The following is a 22403-nucleotide window of genomic DNA, read 5'->3' as shown; positions in this document are numbered from 1 at the left end:
CCACCGCTGTAAAGGACTCTCCAAGTTTCTCTACAGTGAACCATTTCACACTAAACCACTCTGAATGACTTATTTACATCTCAACCTTTGAAAAATAAATGCAAAGACAAATCTCTATAATTGAAAAAACAAACTTCATTAAGGTCAGCTTTTTTTCTGATGAATTTATTGTCGATGTGTAACAGAACATGTTAACATTTTCATTTCCTGTTTCACAGGGGTATAAACAGTAGGTGACACACAGGTCTCTGTTATCCATCACTATGAGAATGAAACAGTAATGATACACAACAAAAGCTTGGCGAAGTGCATAATTCAGGAAATGGCTACAAGAAAATAGATAAAGAGCTGAAAATGCCTGTTTCTGCTATCAGGCCAATAAAGAAATTTAAAGCAAGTGGACATGGAGATCTGCTGGGGAAAGGACATGTGTCTATACTGACCCTATGCACGCTGAGGAGGGTGGTTTGAGTGGCCTTCCTGACTACCTCAGACAGATTTTCCATCAAAACCTTGATCCTCATCCCAATATCAGAACAAACATAGTTCACTGACCACAGAATCAATCTTGTACCATGACCATCCCAGTCCTCTGACCTAAACCCCATTGAAAACCTGTGGAATAAGCTAAAAAGGAGAGTCTGCAAGCATGGATCTCTGAATCTGAAGGATTCAGACAAACCACTAAATGACAAACCACTTAATGAATGGGTCTAACAATTGTGGCTCACACAAATTTGAGAAAATGATTTATTTCTTGATAAGTTTTTTTCTTGTACAAGGTTAGATTTCATAGTTTAAGTAGTTTATAGCTTTTCATGGCCTGCTTTTCTCATGTTAAGTGGACTGACAGTATTAAGGCACTGCACAATAAACAGACAGGTGTGTTTAAGGCCTACAGAGAAACACATGGTCAAATCAAAGACCCTCATTCTAAATGGCAACACTGTTATCCACATTCGGTGGATTCAGGTATGTGTACGGCAGAGCAAGCTTCTTGTTCCTGTTATCGATTTTCATCTCAAGATCTTGCAGAGCATTTTTGAACTGTGCTATCAGTTTCAGCGGCACCTCCTCACTGAACAGCTCCTCGGGGTAATGTCCAAGCGGATACTGTGAAAGTACAACAGGACAAAGTTTACGGTTCATTTTGCACTGATGAACAGATGAAGTGCATTTGATTAAGCAAATTCTGAAACAGGTCATTGACGTAAAAAAGCACTCATCATGAGGATCTTTCCATTTTACAAAGCCATTCATTCTAAGACAGAGACATGGAGAGGAAAGCTGCTTGTGGTCTGAAGTGTCTTTTCACCTTTTCCATTCCTTTATTTTACAGTCATTCATGTCCTTTGGTGCTGTTTGAGCATTGTAGTGGAGTGTATGGACTCACCCGATCAGCAGACTCCTGGCTCAGCAAGTACACAATAGCAACGGTGTTAATCGTGGTGTTGATGTCAGGTAAGGTCTCAAGAACAGAGTCCATGGTGGTTTCTCCTTTTTGACGGGGTGGTGGACATCGGAGAGAGCTTGGAAAGTTGGGCATAAATCCCCCGAATTCAAACTGAGAGGGCAGAGTAAGTGAAGGGTCAAGCATAGTTGTTTACATTAGTATATTAGATGTAAATTCAGGCAAAATGTTTCAAAACCTGGCTGCTGTTGACCGCAGCATGTTGGCCAGACACCGTGAAGATCACCATGGTGACGAACTTCACCAGCTCTTTGACGGTGCAGAAAGACTTGGGAAATCCTAAAAGTGAGGTGAGTGGAAAGGTTTCAGGTAGGATTTGTAGCTTTAGGTAGAAAACAAACAAAAACACAAACTAAAAGAATAAAACATACCAGCTTCACTGCGTTCCAGGAAGCCGTTTTCTCTTATCTCAGTGAGCCATGAGTGCAGCTCGTTGTCATCCTTGACGTCTTGATCTCTGTAGTAATGCGACACAAATCCAGACACAAACCTAGTGGATAAAAAAGTTTAGAGATTATTTTATTGTTAAATTGATGACATCATTTGTGGCAACATTTTAGAAAGTGGTTATGCAGCTAAACAGACAGAGTCTACAAAGTCTGACACCATTTATGGGGGAAATCATGGATTTAGTGTGAAGAACACTCATCAAGAACGTTTTGGCTGAAATAATAATGAAAAATATTTGATCAAAGACTTTGCACTGGTGGCGGCAGCCAATTTAGCAGGTTTTCTATTAAGAACTTCCAAGCAAATGAACACAGAGACAATATCATAACTGACATATGACCAGTGTAACTAACTCATGTGCTTTTTGCATGATTATTGTTTAAAAAAGGACATTTTATTAAACTGCATCAAGCATTAAGACTCTTTTCTGAGTTTCCTGGCTCTCAACTAGGGGAGCAAGCTTCCACTGAGTGTCTGAACAGGATCCACCACTTGGTAAAGTAAGTAAATGAACACCTATGGAAATGTCAGTTATTGCACTTATGTTATATTCTACTTCAGTGTATCTGGGAGGGTTGAAGACTGTAAGTAGGGGACTTTTAACTTGATAGTAGCACCTCTGCCATTATCAGGACTCACATAGCCTTGGGTTATATTGTTGAAGTATTGTTTGGTCTTGTTTGATGTCTGTTGGTAGCACATGGAGGTCAGCATTAAACACTGTTAGAACGTTTGTTTGTTTATTCATTTGTTTTTCACTTCACTTAAGTGTCAGTCGAAAAATGATATTCTGGCTTGCTCAGGAGAAAAGACGTGATGCTGGGGCAAGTTTGTTCTAACTGCACAGCACTTTAAATTTGAGTCTTCTGCAGTCAGTTGCACCAGCTAAACATAAGATCCATCATAAGTGGGGGTGTAAAGTCCGTCGCAAACCTTCCGTTGAGTACAGGTAGTGGCTTAAAACTAGAGACAAGGAGTTTCGGTTGCACCAAAGACTTTCACGGTACATATCGCTGTTGTCATAAGAAAACCTTGTGTCTCAAAAATGGTAACTTAAAAAAAAACAACTTTATTTTTAATGTAAGTCTTTGTGAGTTTTTTCCAAGTCATTTCAGGCCATTTCTTTTAGTTCATTCATCATGCGATTTACATACAATGTAAAGGGCAACAGGCATTTTCAAATTATCTCAAAACCTGAAAAACCTCAAAAATGGCCCCAGCACTTCACCCTACACCTCTTTCCCAACAAAAATTGGGACACCCTAACCCCAGACATGAACGCACAAAACAGAGGGCTAAGTGGTAGGGGCGAGGGGTGAAATGGGATTGGGCCTTGTTTTGGACAAGAACATCTGATAAATGCTGGACATGAAAACTGCAAATGTTGCAAACTGTGACTCATTAGTTTGAAATAAAGACTTATTTTCTCCAGATTTTGACTTGGCCTGTGCAAGAGAGCAGAGCGCACCCTCGGACTGTTTTATGCACCAAACCATTGGACCTATTTAGAAAGTCTTGTCAGGCACTTTTTCACAGCAACCTGTAAACTGCAAAGATGCAAAACGTTGGTAAATCTGCCAAACTCTTTTCTTGTTCCCTTACTTGTAAATGATGTCCCACAGCTCCAGACCATCATCTCTGTAGTAGTTATTGGGAATCGTCTCCAACCCCCTCTCCTTGATATCATCCGGAATGCAGAGGGAGCTGTACGTCACAGAAGAGGCTGCTCTTTTCAGGAAAGTGGTCATAGACTTATTCCCAATGGCAGTGAACTATATGAGGAAAAGCACAACTTAATTTAATAACCATCACTTAAAGAAACTGCCCAGAATTTGCTGATATCTAGTTCTATATATATTTAATCTACATTCCACTCTGGAATAGCGAAGGTGTTCACCTTAGGGAAGTACCCAGTCTCTGAGATCAGCAGTCTCCTGGCCAAGATGTTGATCTGGAGATTGAAGCGAGTGTGAGGTATCAGGAGCTGGAAGAGGAAGAGTGATAAAGCACTTTTACTATGATTAATTGTTCTGGTCTGGTTTTTATCTTCTTGAATCTGCACGTAGACCTAATTAACAGTATTTGGGTCATTCAAAACTGCCAAAAAATCTATCTAGTGATCCTGTTGGGTGAAAAGCTCATGTTTGGCAAACAAAATTACAAGAAAAATTGCAAAGTGAAAGTTCTACTACACATATTGACCAATGGGGTCCATGGGGTCACAATAGACTGGATATCATGAACCACGTTTGGAGGTGAATCCAAATGGATTTTTACAAATCCAGTTCAGTCTGAATGTTCAAAGTATCTTTTGCATCATTCGGAATGCGAGTTTCCATGCGAAGGGACCAGTTGCACTTCCAGCGAAGGGTCTAACTGCAGAGCCTTGGCACTTTCAGACCCGCACTCTCAGCATCTGATATGGTGTTATGCAGTGGTCCAGAGGCACATTATCTAAGTCATAGTTTTAAGACCTCTGTAGTGCACTAGACAGGGAGTAGGGATCCAATTGCAATTCAGCCTAATGGCGGTCATGAAATGATAGGGGGAGGGAGAAGAGAAGCAATCACAACCCCCCAAAGTAGACTCTGACTACGCCACCCCAGTTTTATGCTGGGTAGGGGATCCCTGCAAGGGTCTCTCAAATAAATGAGTTGTAAGGCTGCTTAACCAGAAAATACACTTTATTCAACACTAGAAGCAAAACATGAGGTAGACAGTATTCAAAATGTATTAATACATTTTTCCAGGTTGCAGTCCAGGAAAAAAGGACTACAGCATTTCATTATGTAGTAAATACAATTATTATATAGCCACAATTATGGAAGCTATAAAAGAACCACCAAAGGGCACAAGTGATGCAAATAGAGCGGACTAAAAACAAGAGGCTGAGGAAGCGTAGCACCTAAAACACCTCTATGACCAAACCCAAATAACGTACTGGAAAAGAATAAAAACACCATCAATCAGGTCGACCAAAAATACAAACCAAAATAAGAATCTCCACGTCAAAATTAACCATGAATCAAACAAAGAAGTGATCCAACTCTCACTAATGGGCCTCACTTAGTCTGATAAAAGTCATAATGCTCCCCCCGTTAAAGCTGCACGTATTAGTGCTAACAATACTGGTCAGTTCACTATATTTAAAAACAAACAATTATCATTAGTGGGTCAGTACATGTATAACAAATCAAACACAGAAATTCAGAAAGGCAGACTAACAGCACGTGGAAGAACAGTGGCCTACAGGCCACCAGGCCAGGCTCCACTACAACAGAAAACGATGCAAAACCATTTCATCTTCATAGTACATTTCTGTCGCTTAAAACAGGTGCAAGTACTAATAGAATAAAATTAACAAATCGCATTCATGCCTATGCACCTATATTCTAATACGGGTTACTTTACATGGTCAGAATGTCAGGATGTACTTGTTTAAAACACCCACCTAACTGTTCCAGGGCGTAATCAACCACACCCGAACCGTAACGTCAGAACTGCATTCAACCTCAATTCTAAAATTACAAACACATCATTTCTCGTTATCCACATTACCCCCAAATATAACAATCAAGAAACCACATCTGTTAACACCCCCATGAACCATTCAAAGCCAGCCACTGCAGTCCTAAACAACCCAGATGAAACAAGACTACTTACTAAGCCTTAACGGCGAAGCCAGCCGCTCCATGTGCCTAGTAGCTCCATGGGAGACCAAACAATTAAGCGAGGCTGGAAACCTGCTTATAACTCCTGACGCTGGTTCACTTCAAATTCGGTCACACCTGCCTAGAGGTAGAAAATCACATATCCTTCAACCTTTTCTACCTATTGAATAAAAGCCAACCAAACCAAGAAAGACAGCCATCTATAAACCTACCACACTCAACTCCCACAGCGGCAACACTGAAACACGCTGAGCACGGCGAACCAAACGGCTCCCCGTTGTCTGCCAAAAACAGAAGTGAATGCTGCTGATGACCCCTGGACATTTTATCGCCCCTGCCCAACATGCGGCATTAATTACAACCTTCTATTTTTTTTTTGATAAAACACAAATAAATTATTCATACTTGTGCAAGCACATTATGTAACTTAACCAGACGAATAAAATAAATAAATAATTAATTAATAAATAAATAAATAAATAATAAAGCCAGCCACCCCAGTTGCAGTAACACCCCAGACCCACAAGGGTCAGTCTCCTCATCAGCCACACCACATTTATTTGTAAACTAATTTGCTAAAAACTTTTAACAGCAATTCTCTAAAGCCGTAACTCTAACATCCCATCCCACAACTCAGAAACACAGCCAGATTAAATTTCACCTCCACATTTAACCCGTTTGTTCAGTGAAACACCAGTGAACTCTAGTGAGCACACACTAGGGGGCAGTGAGCACACTTGCCCAGATCGGCGGGCAGCCCTATCCACAGCACCCAGGAAGCAGTTGGAGGTTAGGCATCTTGCTCAAGGGCACTTCAGTCATGTACTGTCAGCTCGGGGAATCGAACGACTGCCCACTGTAAAACTGTAAAACCTGCTAGCTATTAGCTCTCTGCTTTAGCCTGGCAACAAAATGGTTAATCATTAAACGATTGCAGGACTTGTGTTTACTAACGTGCAGATAAAATACATCTGCTTTTGTTCTGGATTTTCATGTTCATGTATTATTAGCATTACTGCTACCTTTATATGTTTATTCTTATTAATGTTTACATTCCCTGTAAATCAAGCTTTTTTCCCGGATGTTAAACATTTACACTCAACTTTACACTCAGTCCTACCAGATCTGTGTTTAATCATATAGATACGCCAAACTGAAACAACACTGTTGGACACAACTGATCAATGAGGGCCAATGAGTGGAAACTCACAGTTGGTGGGAACCAGGCCTTGTGTTAGCTAACAAGAACTCTACTGTCCATGCATGATGTGCACATTTCTAATGTACAGCTGTTTTTGATGAGTGGACCAGTTTGATAAATCCATGCTGTAGTTGTATCGCGGCTGAGCTGACAGTGAGATACTGGTTAAAAACAAGGACGCAGTGTTAGGCTGTGTAAGTGTTGGAGGAAAGAGGTCACCTTAAACAGCGGATGACATAAAGGAAAGTTGCGCATCGTTGCCACAGTGAAGACCTCCCCCATCAGGTGAGCGCGCAGCAGATGGAAGTTCAGCTCATGTTCATTAAACTCTGCATTTCTCACAAAGATCTTCGCCAACAGCCAATCATTCTCAGAGTCGGAGGGCAGAAAGATGGGATTCCCTGGTCCAGGCTGCTGGTTCAACTGAATGGAAAGAAATCGTAATTATTAATCAAGAAAAAGGGGTTATGATCAAGCCAGCCAGCCATCAGCACAGCACAGTCTTTTAAAATGCAGTATATAACTTTTATTTTATACTTTATTTCTGTAAAATTATATATTAGCATAATCAACAAAGTCTTCTTTTTTAAATTTTACATTGTAGTGAGTTCAAGACATGTTTATGACATGAGAGTGTAGGCTATGAGTTCTGCAGTTGTTCATGGGTTATGGTGATAAGGACTCTTATTTTGAAGGTGTGGCTAATTTTATGTGTCTAAGAACTGAAGGTGCATTCCAATCACCTTCATAGTTTTCAAAGTGTAAACGCTCAGACATTTTAAAGGTGATTCAAATATGTTACAAATACGTTACAGTATAAATACAAATAGTACAAATATATTACCTGCATGTCTTTAAAGGTACGAACGTCAGTTATTAAGCAGAACTACACAGAGTGAAGCTCAGTGTGGCAACGTGAATGTACACCACTGTTAGCCTGGCTCTAACATGACACTGAAAATCACATACGATCTGAATCCCGTAGCTAGCTGATATTAGCATGATCAGAGCTGTGGCATTCAGATACGACAAAGAAAAACATACTTAACGTTTCCTAATTAAATCTGCTTTGTAAAGACAGTGATCACAACAAAAACTCAATCGAATACCCCAGACTTTATTTTATGTTGGTACACGTTGTGCAAGGTAAGCTAGAATGATTTTACATAGCTAGCTGGCATTAGTGTATATGTGCAGACCCTATTTCTGGGGTATGGGCTGGGTTAACCATGCCCCGCCCTCCTTCTCTGGTCATGAAAACAGTATACTATTGTTTCTTAGATTGAAGTAAGGTCTAGAAATCTGAAGTAATCTGATGAAGAGGCTCAGTAATCAGATTTCCCAGTGCATGTCAACTCTTACTCTGATTTCTCTCAGTTTTCTCCGTCTCCACATGTGCAAAACGACTGTACTGGAAATAAGTGAGCAGCATTGCTGCCAGTTGCAGCAACATTCTATGGTTGTGATGCTAAAACCAAATGCATGCTTAAAAAAATAAAAGATTTAAATATTTTTTATCTTCTAGATGATGTATGTAGGCTGTTTTTTTCAGGTAGAGTGGCGTGATGTTTTAAAAAAGCCATGGTATGAATTCGGAGTTAACATTGCATTTATGTCTGGTTGCAATGCAGAAATCTGATTACTGTCTGACTCATGTACACCAGAGATTCCTCATTATCTGATTATTTGACTGCTCAAGTGCATGTAAAGGCATTGATCGGATTACTGACAAAATCTGATCTTCTGGAGTTATCGGATATTTGACTGCATGTAAACACCTTCATTGTTTACTGTTTTTACCTGGATGGCAATTGGCATCAGTTTGTCCTGAGTGCTGAAAAGCAGACAGAGTGGAGCAGCCAGATACTGCTTTTTCTTGCAGATCTGATTTCCCTCAAGGTCTCTCAGTCTTTCGTAGTCACAGAGGAAGATATTTCCCTTCTGATTGAATAAAAAAAAAAACTGATCAGTCGCGCACCAAAGAAAAAGAAATGAATAAAACAGATAACTGTTACAAATCTGAGTGTAAAAAATAGATGGTTTGAAAAAGAAGTACAGGAAATATAAAAAGGCAACTGAATGATGAAAATCATTACACACACACACACACACACACATATATATATATATATATATATATATATATATGCAATGATTTTCATTATTCATTTTATATACATAATGTATATAAATGTGTAATACATAATGTGTAATACCCATCCTCGCCACCAGAGGTCAGCCTCACCTGAATATTTTATGTTACCTACAGGTTCCAGCCCCTCTGTCTACTCAAGCCCCACCGGCCGCTCAAGTCTGCCTGAAGCCTCCAGTACAGCTTTCCCCATCTCCCTCTGACACTTCAATCCCTTCTGTCAAGCTAACTCTTCCTGATAAGTGTGACGAGTCCCCTGGTCTGCGTAAGGGATTTTTAATGCAATGCTCGATTTATTTTTATAGTGCCCCTGCAGCCTTTCCCACAGACTCATCCAAGATCACCTTTTTCATGTCCCTGCTCACTGGTAAAGCTCTCCTGGGCTACAGCTATGTGGCAAGCTCAAGTACCTGAGTCTTCCACCTACGCAAACTTTGAACGTGTGTTTCGGGAGGTTTTGAATCACCCCATTAGCGGTAAGGATCCTGGAGAGCTTTTATTATCCCTCAAACAAAGGAACAAGACAGCAGCTGAGCATGTTTTGCACTTCCGCACTCTCACTGCTGAGGCTGGATGGGATGAGAAAGCTGTGTACCGCCGTAGCCTCAATGAAGTCCTACAAGCAGACCTGGCATGCCAAGACAGTGACAGTAGCCTGTCAGATTTTACAATACAATACAATTTTCCATCACTGTTGGACAATCTCATTCGTACCAGACGCTGTCCTGTCACCAGCTCTTCTACTGTCCCATCTGCCGTTCTGAGCCCATGGAGATAGGTGTGTAGCTCACCCCGAGGAACGGCAAAGACGCAAGCATGAGGGTCTTTGCTTTTACTGTAGCCTGCAAGGACACTTCAAAAGTGACTGCCCCACTCTCAGGACTATATATTCTCCCATTGAAAGCCGCAAATTGACTCTACCCGTAACAATAATTTGGGGCTCTCAACGTCTTTCTCTCCCAGTGCTGATTGATTCTGGAGCTGCCGGAAACTTCATAGACCAAGACATTGCAACCAGGCTTCACATTACCGTCCACAGACTAAAATCACCTCTTACCATTAAAGGGCTGGATGGGAAACTCCTTGGTTCAGGTCAGATCCTAGCTGCCACTCCTCTTTTACATGTCATCACGGGACTCTTGCACTCAGAGAGCTTGTCACTCTTGGCCATTCCCTCTCCTGAAAATCCCATTGTTCTTGGGTTCCCCTGGCTATCTACCCACAACCCCACAATATCCTGGTCCAATGGACAGTAAAACCAAGGCTACAGTCGCCCCCCCCATTGACCTTCTTCCTGATACCATGCCCACTAAGAGTCATATTTACCCCCTGTCTGTTCCGGAGACTCAAGTCATGGAAGAATATGTAGAGGAACCATTACATAAACCCTTCTACCTCTCCTGCCTCAGCAGGTTCATTCATTGAAATAAAAGGTGGAGGATTGAGACCCTGTATAGACTATCGAGGGCTCAATGCTATGACAGTGAAATACCGCTATCCCTTACCCCTGGTCCCGTCTGCCATTGAACAGCTCAGACAAGCTACCATATTCACCAACTTGGACCTCCATAGCGCTTACAATTTAATATGTATCAAGCCAGGTGATGAGTGGAAAATGGCTTTTAGTATAACAACTGGCCATTATGAGTACCAGGTGGTCCCGTACGGGCTGGCAAATGCCCCGGCTGTTTTCCAGTCTTTCATAAATGATGTGTTCAGAGATATGCTCAACAAGTGGTCATAGTCTATATCAATGACATTCTTGTTCACTCAAACTCGCTCACTGAACACGTCAGTCATGTCAAAATAGAATGTATGGAAAATTGGAAAAGTGTGAGTTTCATAAGCCGGTGGTATCATTTATGGGGTATGTCATCAAATGGATGAATCAAAAGTGAAAGCAGTGACTCAGTGGCCATGACCCAAATCTGTTAAGGAACTGCAATGCTTTTTGGGATTCACAAACTTTTATAGACAATTCATCAAAGGCTTTAGTATGATTGCCACTCCCCTTACCTCTTTACTGCGAGGCAATGCCAAGAAATTGAACTGGTCACCTGGAGCTGAATCTGCATTTGATTCACTAATACGGAGCTTCACCACTGCTCCAGGTCTCTGCCACCCTGACCCCTCCCTTCCTTTTCTGGTGGAAGTGGATGCTTCCGAGACAGAGATCGGCGCTATTCTCTCCCAAAGGCATGGTAACCCCACTAAACTCCACCCCTGTGTGATCTGTTACAGAAAACGTAATCCTGCCAAACAAAATTATGATGTAGGGAATTGTGAAGTGTTGACTGTCAAGGCAGCTTTGGAGGAATGGAGGCACTGACTCAAGGGCGCTGCTCACCCTTTCACCATTCTAACAGATCATAGAAATTTGGAGTACATTAAATCAGCTAAATGGCTGAATCCGTGCCAGGCCAGGTGGGCATTGTTTTTCACATGCTCCAATTTCACTTTGTCATATAGACCTGGATCCAAGAATGGCAAGACAGATGCTCTCTTCCGCCAACATGACTTTGGTAAAAAAAAAACCCAGCTGTGCAGACCCCATTATACCGCTTTCGTGTATTGTTGCTCTGATCTCTTGGGACTGTATGGTAGAAATCAGGAGAACTCAAAATACTGACCCAGCAACCCCAACGTGTCCGGCTGACGAAGTTTATGTTCCCCTAACCCTTCACAATAATGTTGTGCAATGGGGACACTCATCTTTGAGCTCAGGACATCCTGGTATCACCCAAATAATTTCCCTGGTCCAGAACACTTTCTGGTGGCCCTCACTAACCACTGATGTAACAAACGTTGTAAAGTCATGTTCTGTTTGTGCGAGGAGTAAAACACCACATCACTGCCCTGCAGGGCGCCTTATGCCTCTGCCTGTCCCACATCATCCCTGGCCACACATAGTTGTGGATTTCCTGACCGAAAATCACTTTACTCTGATAGGATGCACCTTGATAGCCTTGTTGACCCCCGGAAGAGACAGAGGGACATCGGCAATGCAGATTTACAATACATACAATACACATCAATATGTATTGAATCACTGCCCTCAGTAAGAAAGTTTCATTGAGCTGTATGAAGAAAGACACATTGGTCAAAAAGTGTCTTACATTTTTTTACCTTCATTTCTGATTCCAACGTGCTTGTGCCTGGTAAAAAACATTTGACCATTTCATTGGTGACCGGGAATTTCTCAGGCAGTTGTGAGCAGCGCTTGATGATCATGGGATTCAGACCATTTAGAAACTGGTATGCAAAGAATTCATCCGTCATCCAGTTCTTCTCCACATATTCTGCAAAAAAAAGTCAAATGAAGAAATGAGACTCAGCATGGAGACACTATGAAAGCTACACTATATACGATTTGGGGATTTGGAGACCTCTCTGGTGGAAGTGTGTAATTGCATGGAAGAACATTTTATACTGTGGCTTGTGCTTTGGACCCTTTACTCATGTGGATGATTGAGAGGCTATTGTAATGATACGTCTTTCAGTTTCAACAAAAAAAAATCTTACATAGTGCAGCTTTGACGTGGATTCATTAGTGGCGTTAAATTACCGTAAGTCTTTGGCTTCTTGGAGAGAATCTTCTTGATCTCTTCAAAGCTTCCCCAGGTGCCGTTTAAAGGGTTTTCCAGTTTCAGCTTTGTGAAACTGAGAAAGTATTTGGATACATGAAATGAGAACCATCATTATGCAAACCTGACAGTGAAATGATGGATTATTCAATCACAACTTACGCTGCACCCGAGGTGAACAGGAATTCTTTTTCTCTGGTGAAAGAGAATCTGACCTCAGCTGGCAACTCATGTGGAAGTGTAGCGAGCACAGTGTGAGGTAATCCCGGAGCATATACACTCCACCTGTAAGACATAAATACTTAATATGTTAATGCCTAGAGCCGGATTCTCTGAGGTGCATTGTGTTGTTCCATGTTTCAACCAGGCTCAAGGAGAACATATCATGGACCTAAAAAGTGAGACAGCGTATCAGTACTGAACGGAAATAAAACACAGCTGTTAATCTCAACATTACATGTGTACAGTTATATGCTTTAAAAGTTTGGAGGAACTTCTATTGATCACATTTTATATTAAGTGTTTCTAATAACTGTGTAGTTACACATGAATAACATATGCAACAATAATCAACAACTACTAATGATTTAGTAAATGTAGATGGATTACAGAAGTACAGCCTGTGTTTACACATGTGTATCAACTTCAGTTTTGCCTCATGTAATTAGACAAGTGTATCTTCTACAGAGGAACTGTCTAGTGTAGTATTACAGTTACACTTTAAAATAAGTGGACAGTTCCTGTGTAGTTGGTATGTAGTTACTGTGTAATTAAAAAGTGATAATATAGACATTGCGTTTGGGGAAACGCAGCACATGTAATTAATTTTCGAAAAGTTAGGATAAGGGGGTGTCTGCTGTTCTGTTACATATACATAAAGCTGAAACTGGTTACAGTGTCACACCACTAACAACATAAATGCTGGCTACCTGTTAAGAAAGCCAGCAGATACAGTGTTAGTAATGTTTTAATGTAAGTTATTACATACTTCCTTTTACTGCTGGAAAAAAGACTGCTGTTCCACTCTGATTACAAATGTAATTACAATTGTATTATTACCCTTGTGTAATTACACATGAGACAGAATAGGCTGTTACTATTGCGTAATTACACAAGGTGTTCTTATTAGAGTCACTGCAGATAGGCTGGAATCGTTTACATTACTCCAAGAAAGTGAACTAATCAAAATAGTCTCTTCTGCAAAACCATCGACCTGTATTCTGGACCCAATTCCTACAGGTCTACTCAAGGAAATCTTACCAGAAATAACTAAGCCTATTCTGTCAATAATAAACTCCTCTCTTAGCCTCGGATATATCCCAAAAACTTTTAAACTTGCAGTAATTAGACCGCTGATTAAGAAAGCTAACCTCGATCCCTGTGAACTATCAAATTATAGACCCATCTCAAATCTCCCCTTCATATCTAAGATCCTGGAAAAAGTGGTAGCAAAACAATTAAGCCCTTATTTGCATAGGAATAATCTACACGAAAAATTTCAGTCTGGTTTTAGGCCACATCATAGTACAGAAACAGCATTAGTAAAAATTATAAATGATCTTCTATTATTCACGGACCAAGGAAATGTGTCGTTGTTAGTCCTCCTTGACCTTAGTGCAGCATTCGACAAAATAGACCACGCTATCCTACTAGATAGACTAGAAAACCTTGTAGGGGTAACAGGAACGGCTCTTTCCTGGTTCAGGTCCTACCTCACCGATCGATATCAGTTTGTTAATGTAAAGGGTGAATCATCTGTTCGTGCAAAAGTAATTTATGGTGTTCCACAAGGCTCTGTTTTAGGACCTATATTATTTACAATATATATGCTACCACTAGGCACCATTATCAGTAAACACGGCATAAATTTCCACTGTTATGCCGATGACACCCAGTTATATATATCAAGTAAACCGGATGATAAAATTAAACTTGGCAAGATTGAGGACTGTATAAAAGACATAAAAGATTGGATGTCAAATAATTTTCTGTTACTTAACTCAGATAAAACAGAGGTCCTGCTTCTTGGTTCAAAATAAGCCAGAAACAAACTGTCTAACTCAACACTAAAACTTAACAATCTCTCAGTTTCATCAAGCCTATCTGTTAAAAACCTTGGTGTCATGATAGACGCTGATCTCTCCTTCGACACACATATATCTAATATCACTAGAACAGCCTTCCTGCATCTCCGCAATATTGCTAAATTAAGAAATTCATGATCTCTACAGGATGCAGAAAAGCTAGTTCATGCATTTATCACTTCAAGGCTAGATTATTGTAATGCCCTGCTGTCTGGATGTCACAGCAAAAGCCTTAACAAGCTTCAGCTAGTCCAGAACGCTGCAGCCAGAGTCTCACAAGAACTAGGAAGTTTGACCATATTAGTCCAGTTTTATCAGCCCTGCACTGGTTACCAGTTAAATTTCGCATTGATTATAAAACTATATTACTGACATATAAAGCTCTAAACGGGCTCGCCCCTCAGTACCTGAGTGAGCTCCTCTCCCACTATGAACCATCACGCCTACTTAGATCACAAGGTGCTGGCTTACTACTGGTACCTAGAATTAATAAAGTTACATCAGGGGGGAGAGCTTTCTCATACAAAGCCCCCCAGCTCTGGAATAATCTTCCTGCTAATGTTCGGGACTCAGACACAGCCCCAATCTTTAAGTCTAGGCTAAAAACTTATTTGTACAGTCAAGCCTTTGGTGACTAGTCTTCCCTGTCAGATCTAGACCTGCTGGAGTCTACACTGCTCTGTTTTACTGTAATCTGTGGTCAGCCACTCTTTACAGTACTAACTCTGTTTTTTTCTTTCCTTTCTCTGCCGAGCTGATCAGCTGCCCATCCTGCGCCTGATGCTGTTGCCTCTACTGCCTTGATTGGTGCCGCTGCTCACCAGCCTTCTGGACCGGTTTGACCACCACTGAGCTTCTTGCTGTACAGCGCTGTGCAGTCTTCACCCTCAGATCTTTCTTTTCCCACTTTACTATAAAACTTCATACTAATAATGTTTGATATCCGGTGTTGACCAGAGGAGGATGGGTTCCCCTTCTGAGTCTTGGTTCCTCTCAAGGTTTCTTCCTCTTTTAGGGAGTTTTTCCTTGCCACCGTCGCCGCTGGCTTGCTCATGGGGGCTCGGACCCGGATTTCTTTCTTCTTTTCTCTTCTCTCTGTAATACTGATTGTTCTGTAAAGCTGCTTTGTGACAACACCTGTTGTAAAAAGCGTTATATAAATAAATTTTGCTTGCTTGCTTGCTTCTGAAACCCATCTGTTACGGTGGAAAAAGGAAACGTGATGTAACACAGTGGTAAACACGCCCCTGTCCCATCTTCTTTGGAACATGTTGCAGGCATCAAATTCAAAATGAGTGAATATTTGCAAAAAACAATAAAGTTTATCCATTTGAACATTAAATATCTTGTCTTTGTAGTGTATTCAGTTGAATATCGGTTGAAAAGGATTTGCAATTTGCAATATTCTGTTTTTATTTATGTTTTACACAACATCACAACTTCATTGGAATTGATGTTGTATTAGGTGGCAAGTTACACACAAGTTATTAACAGAAAATCCCCACTTTATAGTCACATTAGCATGATGTTGTTATTGTGATGCGGCAAATAGTTAGCTTAGGTCAGGAAAGGGCAGTGGAATTATGGAAGCAGCAGTACACTGAAGCAGGCCATCGTCATCATCACTTTTATTTATATAGGCGCCTTTCCCATGATCAAGGATGCTTTACAATCAATACATAATCAACAATACAGAACACACACACACTCCACTTTGGCCATGAAAGCCAAAATAATATTGAGCATTATACAGGGTGAGTCAAAAATCACAGGACACCGTTTAATTTTATTTTTTGATGCTGTCACAAGCCTCCACGATGTGGTGCTGAAGGTTTGTAGGTGGTATTTTCTCAGCATACACAATTTGTTTGAGATGACCCCAGGGATAAATGTCGATAATAAAATAATACATAAAATAAAATAAAACCTGTCCTGTGACTTTTGACTCAGCCTGTATAAACACGTTTCTGTTATTTTCAATAATTATTTTTTATTTATGGAACATGCCAACCAGTGACAGTGAGGACAAGTGTGACTTAAATAATTATTCCCATGTACTCTAATGTACACCAATCAGGCATAACATTCTGACCTCCTCCTTGTTTCTACACTCATTGTCCATCTTATCAGCTCCACTTACTGTATAGCTGCCCTCTGTAGTTCTACAGTTACAGACTGTAGTCCATCTGTTTCTCTGATACTCTGTTACCCTGTTCTTCAGTGGTCAGGATCCCCATGGACCCTCACAGAGCAGGTACTATTTGGGTGGATCATTCTCAGCACTGCAGTAACTCTGACATGGTGGTGGTGGTGCGTTAATGTGTGGTGCGCTGGTGTGAGTGGATCAGACTGCAGTGCTGCTGCAGTTTTTAAACACCTCAGTGACACTGTTGGACTGGGAATAGTCCACCAAGACTCCTTCTCGTGTTCTATTGCTTAAATGAATGCTGGGTATTGTAGTGAGAGAGTGCCAGTGATGCAAACACAACAACAAAGCCATGAACTGTGTTAAATAGTCAATCAGCCCTGGACTGTGTAACAAAGTCTCAGCTGTAAAGACAGTATGTGCGTTTTACTGTAAGTAAGGATGTGAGTGTGTCAATATGATGTTCACTTACTTGAACTCTTGGCGCCGTTTCTTCAGGTTCTCTTGTCTGTGCGCCAGGAGTTGAGGAACCGTGTCCTTAGTTTTTAGCATGGCTACACGGGAAATGTAAAATGTGTCTAATTTAATGTTTAATATTAAAGCACATTATCAACAATAAATGGATTTTTGCATATATGCAACATGTTTCCAGTGTTCGAGGCTTAATGGCTACTTAAATGATTCATAATTATGGCTTTGTAAAATATTAGTAATATTTCATTGCAGGTGAATGTTCATAAGGCTACATGTCAACTGACATAAACATACATAACTATTTATAAAGGCTCATTGCAACAAGCAGCAGCTGTTTTGTCAACTTGGTAACACTTTCTATGAATGTCACATTTGTAAACATCTATAAACACATTCATAACATGTCAGAATGCATTCATAAGGCAACATAAACATGGCTATAAATATTTACAAATGCATGGCATGTTATACACAATGAATTGTTAACATAATGCATTATAAGTACTTTTCAGAACAAATTATAAGAGCTTATAAGTTGTATTTGTCCACTCTAAGTAAAGTGAAGAGTGCTGTATTGAAGCCTCCTCCGGTGTTAAGAGGGAGGCTTGAAGTTGAAGTATTTATTGAGGAATTTACTGAAACACTAAAACACAATAAAGCTCATTACAGGCTTCAAATGTCAGGGTTTAAACCAGTGATGATGTCAGCATTTTACCCAATGTGGGAATGTCAATGTACACCACCGTTAGCCTGGCACTAACTTAGCACTGCTTATAATGCATTATAATAACAATTCATAATACATAACAAACATAGTTATAAAGTGTAACTCGATGTAAGTCATTTTTAGAAATATTTATAACCATGTTTATAATGCCTTATGAATGCATTATAACATGTTATAAATATGTTTATAGATGTTTACAAAAGTGGCATTCATAGAAAGTTTTACTGTGAACTTCAGTGTCAAGTTGACATAGCACCTACATTAAGCTCCAGTTTTTGCTGACATTAGGTGTTAAATGACACAGCACATTATGACAGTTGGCTGTTTAACTCATTGCTATAAGCCTTTCCCAATGTTTTTGCAGGTTTATGTCAGCTGGGATGAATGTCATGTGATTGTCATGTAGCTTTGTGAGCACAGCAAAGTGTTTTTAAAATATCTCACTGTAGAAATACACTGTTCCCTCACAGATCGGTGCTTTAAAATGAATCAAGGCATTGTTAAAGTATTCAACGTTTTTACGCACCTATAGAATGCCTGAGAATCAGCTTCTCATCTCTGCTGATCCAGCAGTAACATGGGAAAAGCACATCGACTCCTTCAGGTGTTGTTACAATGATTTTGGTGCAGAACCAGTCGTCATCAACGTATGGCAACAATGATCGTGGCCTAGGCTCCACTTCAACCAGTAAGAGCTCGCCTATATTTGATTCGCTTTCGACTGTGAAAGTTTGCCTCTGTGGGGAGATAACAGATCATTTTAGTTAGGGATATTAATCGAATCACTCATAGTTTCCTTTTTTACCCGTTACCATGACAGCAGACCTAACAGGGATGCTAGCTACCTAGTTTGCTATGGTTGTGTAGTGTATCTCTCAAAATGAGCAAAATAAAACATTAATATTTGGTCAAAAACATTAAAAATAGATATGAAGTTAATGTCCATGACCGTTTCACTGCAGTTGCACTGAATAACAAAGGATGGCTGAGAGTGTAAAAACAAAATGAGCTGTTTCATGTCCACCATGCCAGCTGAAGCAATTTCCTGTTAGATGATGCATTTTCTGTTACTACTGCACATCCACTCTGCCTCTTAATAAGATCTAGTGGAAAAATCTAAAAGATCTTTTACAATTCAATTAAAGCAGTTTAGGATTTATCCAAATTGGGTTGCTTATAAATAAGTAAAGTATATTTTTATGCTTTTAAAATAAGTTTTATGTAAATTATTTACTTAATGTTAATGAAGGCCATAAACAATTTTTTTGAGTGAAGATAGATTCATATATATCATTAAATATATTAATATTAGCAATATAGGGGCTGTTTGGCTGCCTCTATATGCTTCACCTTGATTTAATGTGAACCTTCATGCACTGCAATGACCCCAAACACACAAACAAATCAACACAGTAGCCCTTGTTCTTTTGCCCAGTGTTGGCTGTTCTTCATTACTCCCTGACATCCTTATGTTTTCTCATCGTTCTCGCTGTTTGAAGGAGAATTCCACTGAATTTTCTCATTGTTTAAAAATTAAACAGTAAAGATGCAAACAACATCATTCAGAGTGGTTTGGTGTGAAATGCTGGGTTCTAGAGAAGCTTACACAGTCAGAAATGTTCACTATGATGGTGATTGGAACCAGACGTCTGAAGAGTGCAATGGCTCTAAACGCTCCCTCACAGAAAGTGAGTACATGAAATGAAGACGCTGCCTGATTTGCCCCTTTCTTAAGCAGTTCATGGCGGAGGGCTACATTCGGGGAGGGTAAGAAAAAATAGTCCCCAAAGAAGATTCATCTGTAACTCTTTTACCATCATCAATGTTACATAAAAACCCAGAAGACACGTGTAGGTTCACTGGTGCCTTCATATAGTAAAAACAATGGCTATATTTGTGTTGTAGTCATGGCAACGCCTGGTTCCCATCACCAAAACTGTAAAGAAAGCTGAGTCTGTGCAGTCAACCATTTCACACCAAATGAAATACAAATGGCTTTAATTGTTTATTAACTACCGAATTTGAAAAATTGGTGAAAGTCCCCTTCTGGTTCATGACACCCTGACTGCGTTTGGATCAGACCTGGTCAGGCATGACAATCATTTTCACCTCATTACCAGTTTTGTGGCCTCTTTTTACATCTACAGACAGAGAACTGAATGGACTTACCGATCCAGGCCAAAAGGCTGTTAGCGTTTTAAGCTTATGGGGTCCACTATCAGAGATTGAGCCAATTAAGTTGATGTAGATCTTGTTAGACGTGCCAGCGCCAAGAACTGTACCAGTGAAGACCTGGATTTTGTACTCTCCCATGGTTACCCTGTAAAATGATGCAATAGGAAACACATGTTATGGTATGTCTGGTCATTTTCTAGTGTAAGGCCTGATAATAAACCAGTTCATGAACTGCTCTAGAGAGTCTGTGTCATGATGTATTGATTCTGATCCCTGTGGATCTGGCCTGGCTCTGTCATGTTCTGGTCCCACTTTATATGAAATGTCTCTAATAACTATGTAGTTACATGTGAACACCATTTGCAATGACTTATACATTAGTCACTGTTCCATATTACAGATGTACACCTTATTTAATTACACAAGTGTATCTTAATAGTTGTAGCAGCTTATTCTCTCTCATGTAATTTCACAAGAGTATTAACACAAATCTAATTACATTCATAATCAGACAGGAACAACAGTTTCACAAGTTTATTTCCCCCCAGCAGTAAAACGAAGTATGTAATAACTTACATTAAGACATTATTAACACTGGATCTGCCAGCTTTCCTAACATTTAGCCAGCATTGATGTTGCTAGTGCTGAGACACTGTAACCAGTTTCAGCTTTAAACCAGTCTGTAATGTGACAGAACAGCAGACGCCCCTCATCTTAACATGTAGCTTTTATTATGTTAATTAAATGTGTTGCATTTCCCCAAAGCAACGTCTATATTACCACTGCATTATTACACAGTACCTACATAATAACCTCACAGGAACTGTCCACTTATTAAGTGTAACTGTAACACTACACTAGACAGTTCCTGATACACTTGTGTAATTGCATGAGACAAAACTGCAGTTGATAATGCATGTTTATTTATATAGGCTGTGCTTCTATAATCCATCTGCAACATTGCCTAAATCATCAGTAGTTACAGTGTTGTTATTCATATGTTATTCATTTGTAACTACACAGTCATTAGAGACACAATGTAAAATGGGACTGGTGTCCTTTGTAAATGCATCTATTCGGTAGATCATTGTGTCTTCCAAGGCTTTCCCAAGGACACGGTTACAGTTCAGCTACAGTATATACAGTAAGATCTAAAAGCCCTGGTCATCTATTGCTATAATTCATTAACTCTCAGAACAGGGACTGACTGGTATCACTCCTGCCCTGCCAGGTTTCACACACAATATCAATCAAATATTGTTTCAACAAGAAGTTCTACATTACCTGATGCAGGACTGATACTCAGCGAAGACTGTAACTCTTTAGAAAGAGCGCAGCAAGTTCACCCAAAGTGATACAGCCCTCCTGGATTGACCCCATTTATATACCCACCACACACCAGACACACCAGACCAAGACCCTCCCACTGAGGGTGTGTCTGTGTCATGGATTTCATTGGAAATATCACTGACAGGAAGAGGACAAGTTTCCTGTAAACAAAGCAGTAAAACTTCACTAAAATTACACTAAATTTACCATTTAGAACCTCAGAACATTATCTAGAACCAAACCTTTGTTTTTCTGGCTAACAACAAATGTTTTTTTTTACTGCATTAATGTTTATTTGTGTTGATTCTAATCTCCTATAGCATTTTTTACAAACATAAACAGTACGATGAAATCGGATATTGCTGATGATGGAGAAGTGATCCGATGGCGAGGTGTAAAAGGCAATGATCTCCACTTTGGAAAAAGAGAGAATTAGAGAGGACTCATTTATCATTACAGTGCTTGCAAAATCTGTTGGGAAACTGGGGTCGAGAGAGAGAGATGGAGAGAGAGAGAGACAGCGAGACAGAGAGAGACAGAGAGACAGAGAGAGAGAGAGAGACGGAGAGAGAGAGAGACAGAGAGAGACAGAGAGACGGAGAGAGAGAGAGAAAGAGAGATGGAGAGACGGAGAGAGAGAGAGAAAGAGAGATGGAGAGAGAGAGAGACAGACAGAGAGAGAGAGAGAGAGAGAGAGAGAGACAGAGACAGAGAGAGAGAGAGACAGAGAGAGAGAGAGAGAAAGAGAGAGAGAGAGAGAGAAAGAGACAGAGCAATAGAGAGAGAGAGAGAGACAGGCAGAGAGAGAGAGAGACAGAGAGAGAGAGAGAGAGAGAGAGAGAGAGAGAGAGAGAGAGAGAGAGACGGAGAGACAGAGTGAGAGAGAGAGACGGAGAGAGAGAGGCAGGCAGGTAGGAAGGCAGGCAGGCAGGTGGGCGG

At 40.3% G+C, this 22403-nt stretch overlaps 1 protein-coding gene across 1 annotated transcript; it reads right to left on the bottom strand.

The window, feature by feature from the left end:
- Nucleotides 1-138: 138 nt before the first annotated feature.
- LOC108437538 (polyunsaturated fatty acid lipoxygenase ALOX15B-like) lies at nucleotides 139-21481 on the bottom strand. The gene is made up of 15 exons (XM_037537393.1): nucleotides 21420-21481; nucleotides 20130-20280; nucleotides 18487-18697; nucleotides 17232-17313; nucleotides 12692-12814; nucleotides 12511-12605; nucleotides 12072-12244; nucleotides 8594-8734; nucleotides 7013-7216; nucleotides 3819-3905; nucleotides 3524-3693; nucleotides 1843-1961; nucleotides 1650-1750; nucleotides 1394-1564; nucleotides 139-1113 (listed from the first exon to the last, which is right to left on the bottom strand). The coding sequence occupies exons 2-15, from the start codon at nucleotides 20271-20273 to the stop codon at nucleotides 934-936; spliced, it is 2001 nt and encodes a 666-aa protein (XP_037393290.1). The 5' UTR covers nucleotides 20274-20280; nucleotides 21420-21481; the 3' UTR covers nucleotides 139-933.
- Between the last annotated feature and the right edge of the window lie 922 nt (nucleotides 21482-22403).

Source organism: Pygocentrus nattereri, chromosome 4 (assembly GCF_015220715.1).
Source record: "Pygocentrus nattereri isolate fPygNat1 chromosome 4, fPygNat1.pri, whole genome shotgun sequence".
Classification (NCBI taxonomy): Eukaryota; Metazoa; Chordata; class Actinopteri; order Characiformes; family Serrasalmidae; genus Pygocentrus; species Pygocentrus nattereri.
Note: the sequence above shows the minus strand (reverse complement) of the source record. Positions and strands in the feature narration are given on the sequence as shown.

Excerpts from the sequence above, each read along its gene's own strand:
- LOC108437538 (XM_037537393.1), bottom strand. The coding sequence starts at position 20,273 with ATGGGAGAGTACAAAATCCAGGTCTTCACTGGTACAGTTCTTGGCGCT. Across the intron at positions 1,565-1,649 it reads CTGCGGTCAACAGCAGCCAG|TTTGAATTCGGGGGATTTAT; the intron begins GTTTTGAAACAT and ends CTGCCCTCTCAG. Across the intron at positions 1,114-1,393 it reads GCCAGGAGTCTGCTGATCGG|TATCCGCTTGGACATTACCC; the intron begins GTGAGTCCATAC and ends GTACTTTCACAG.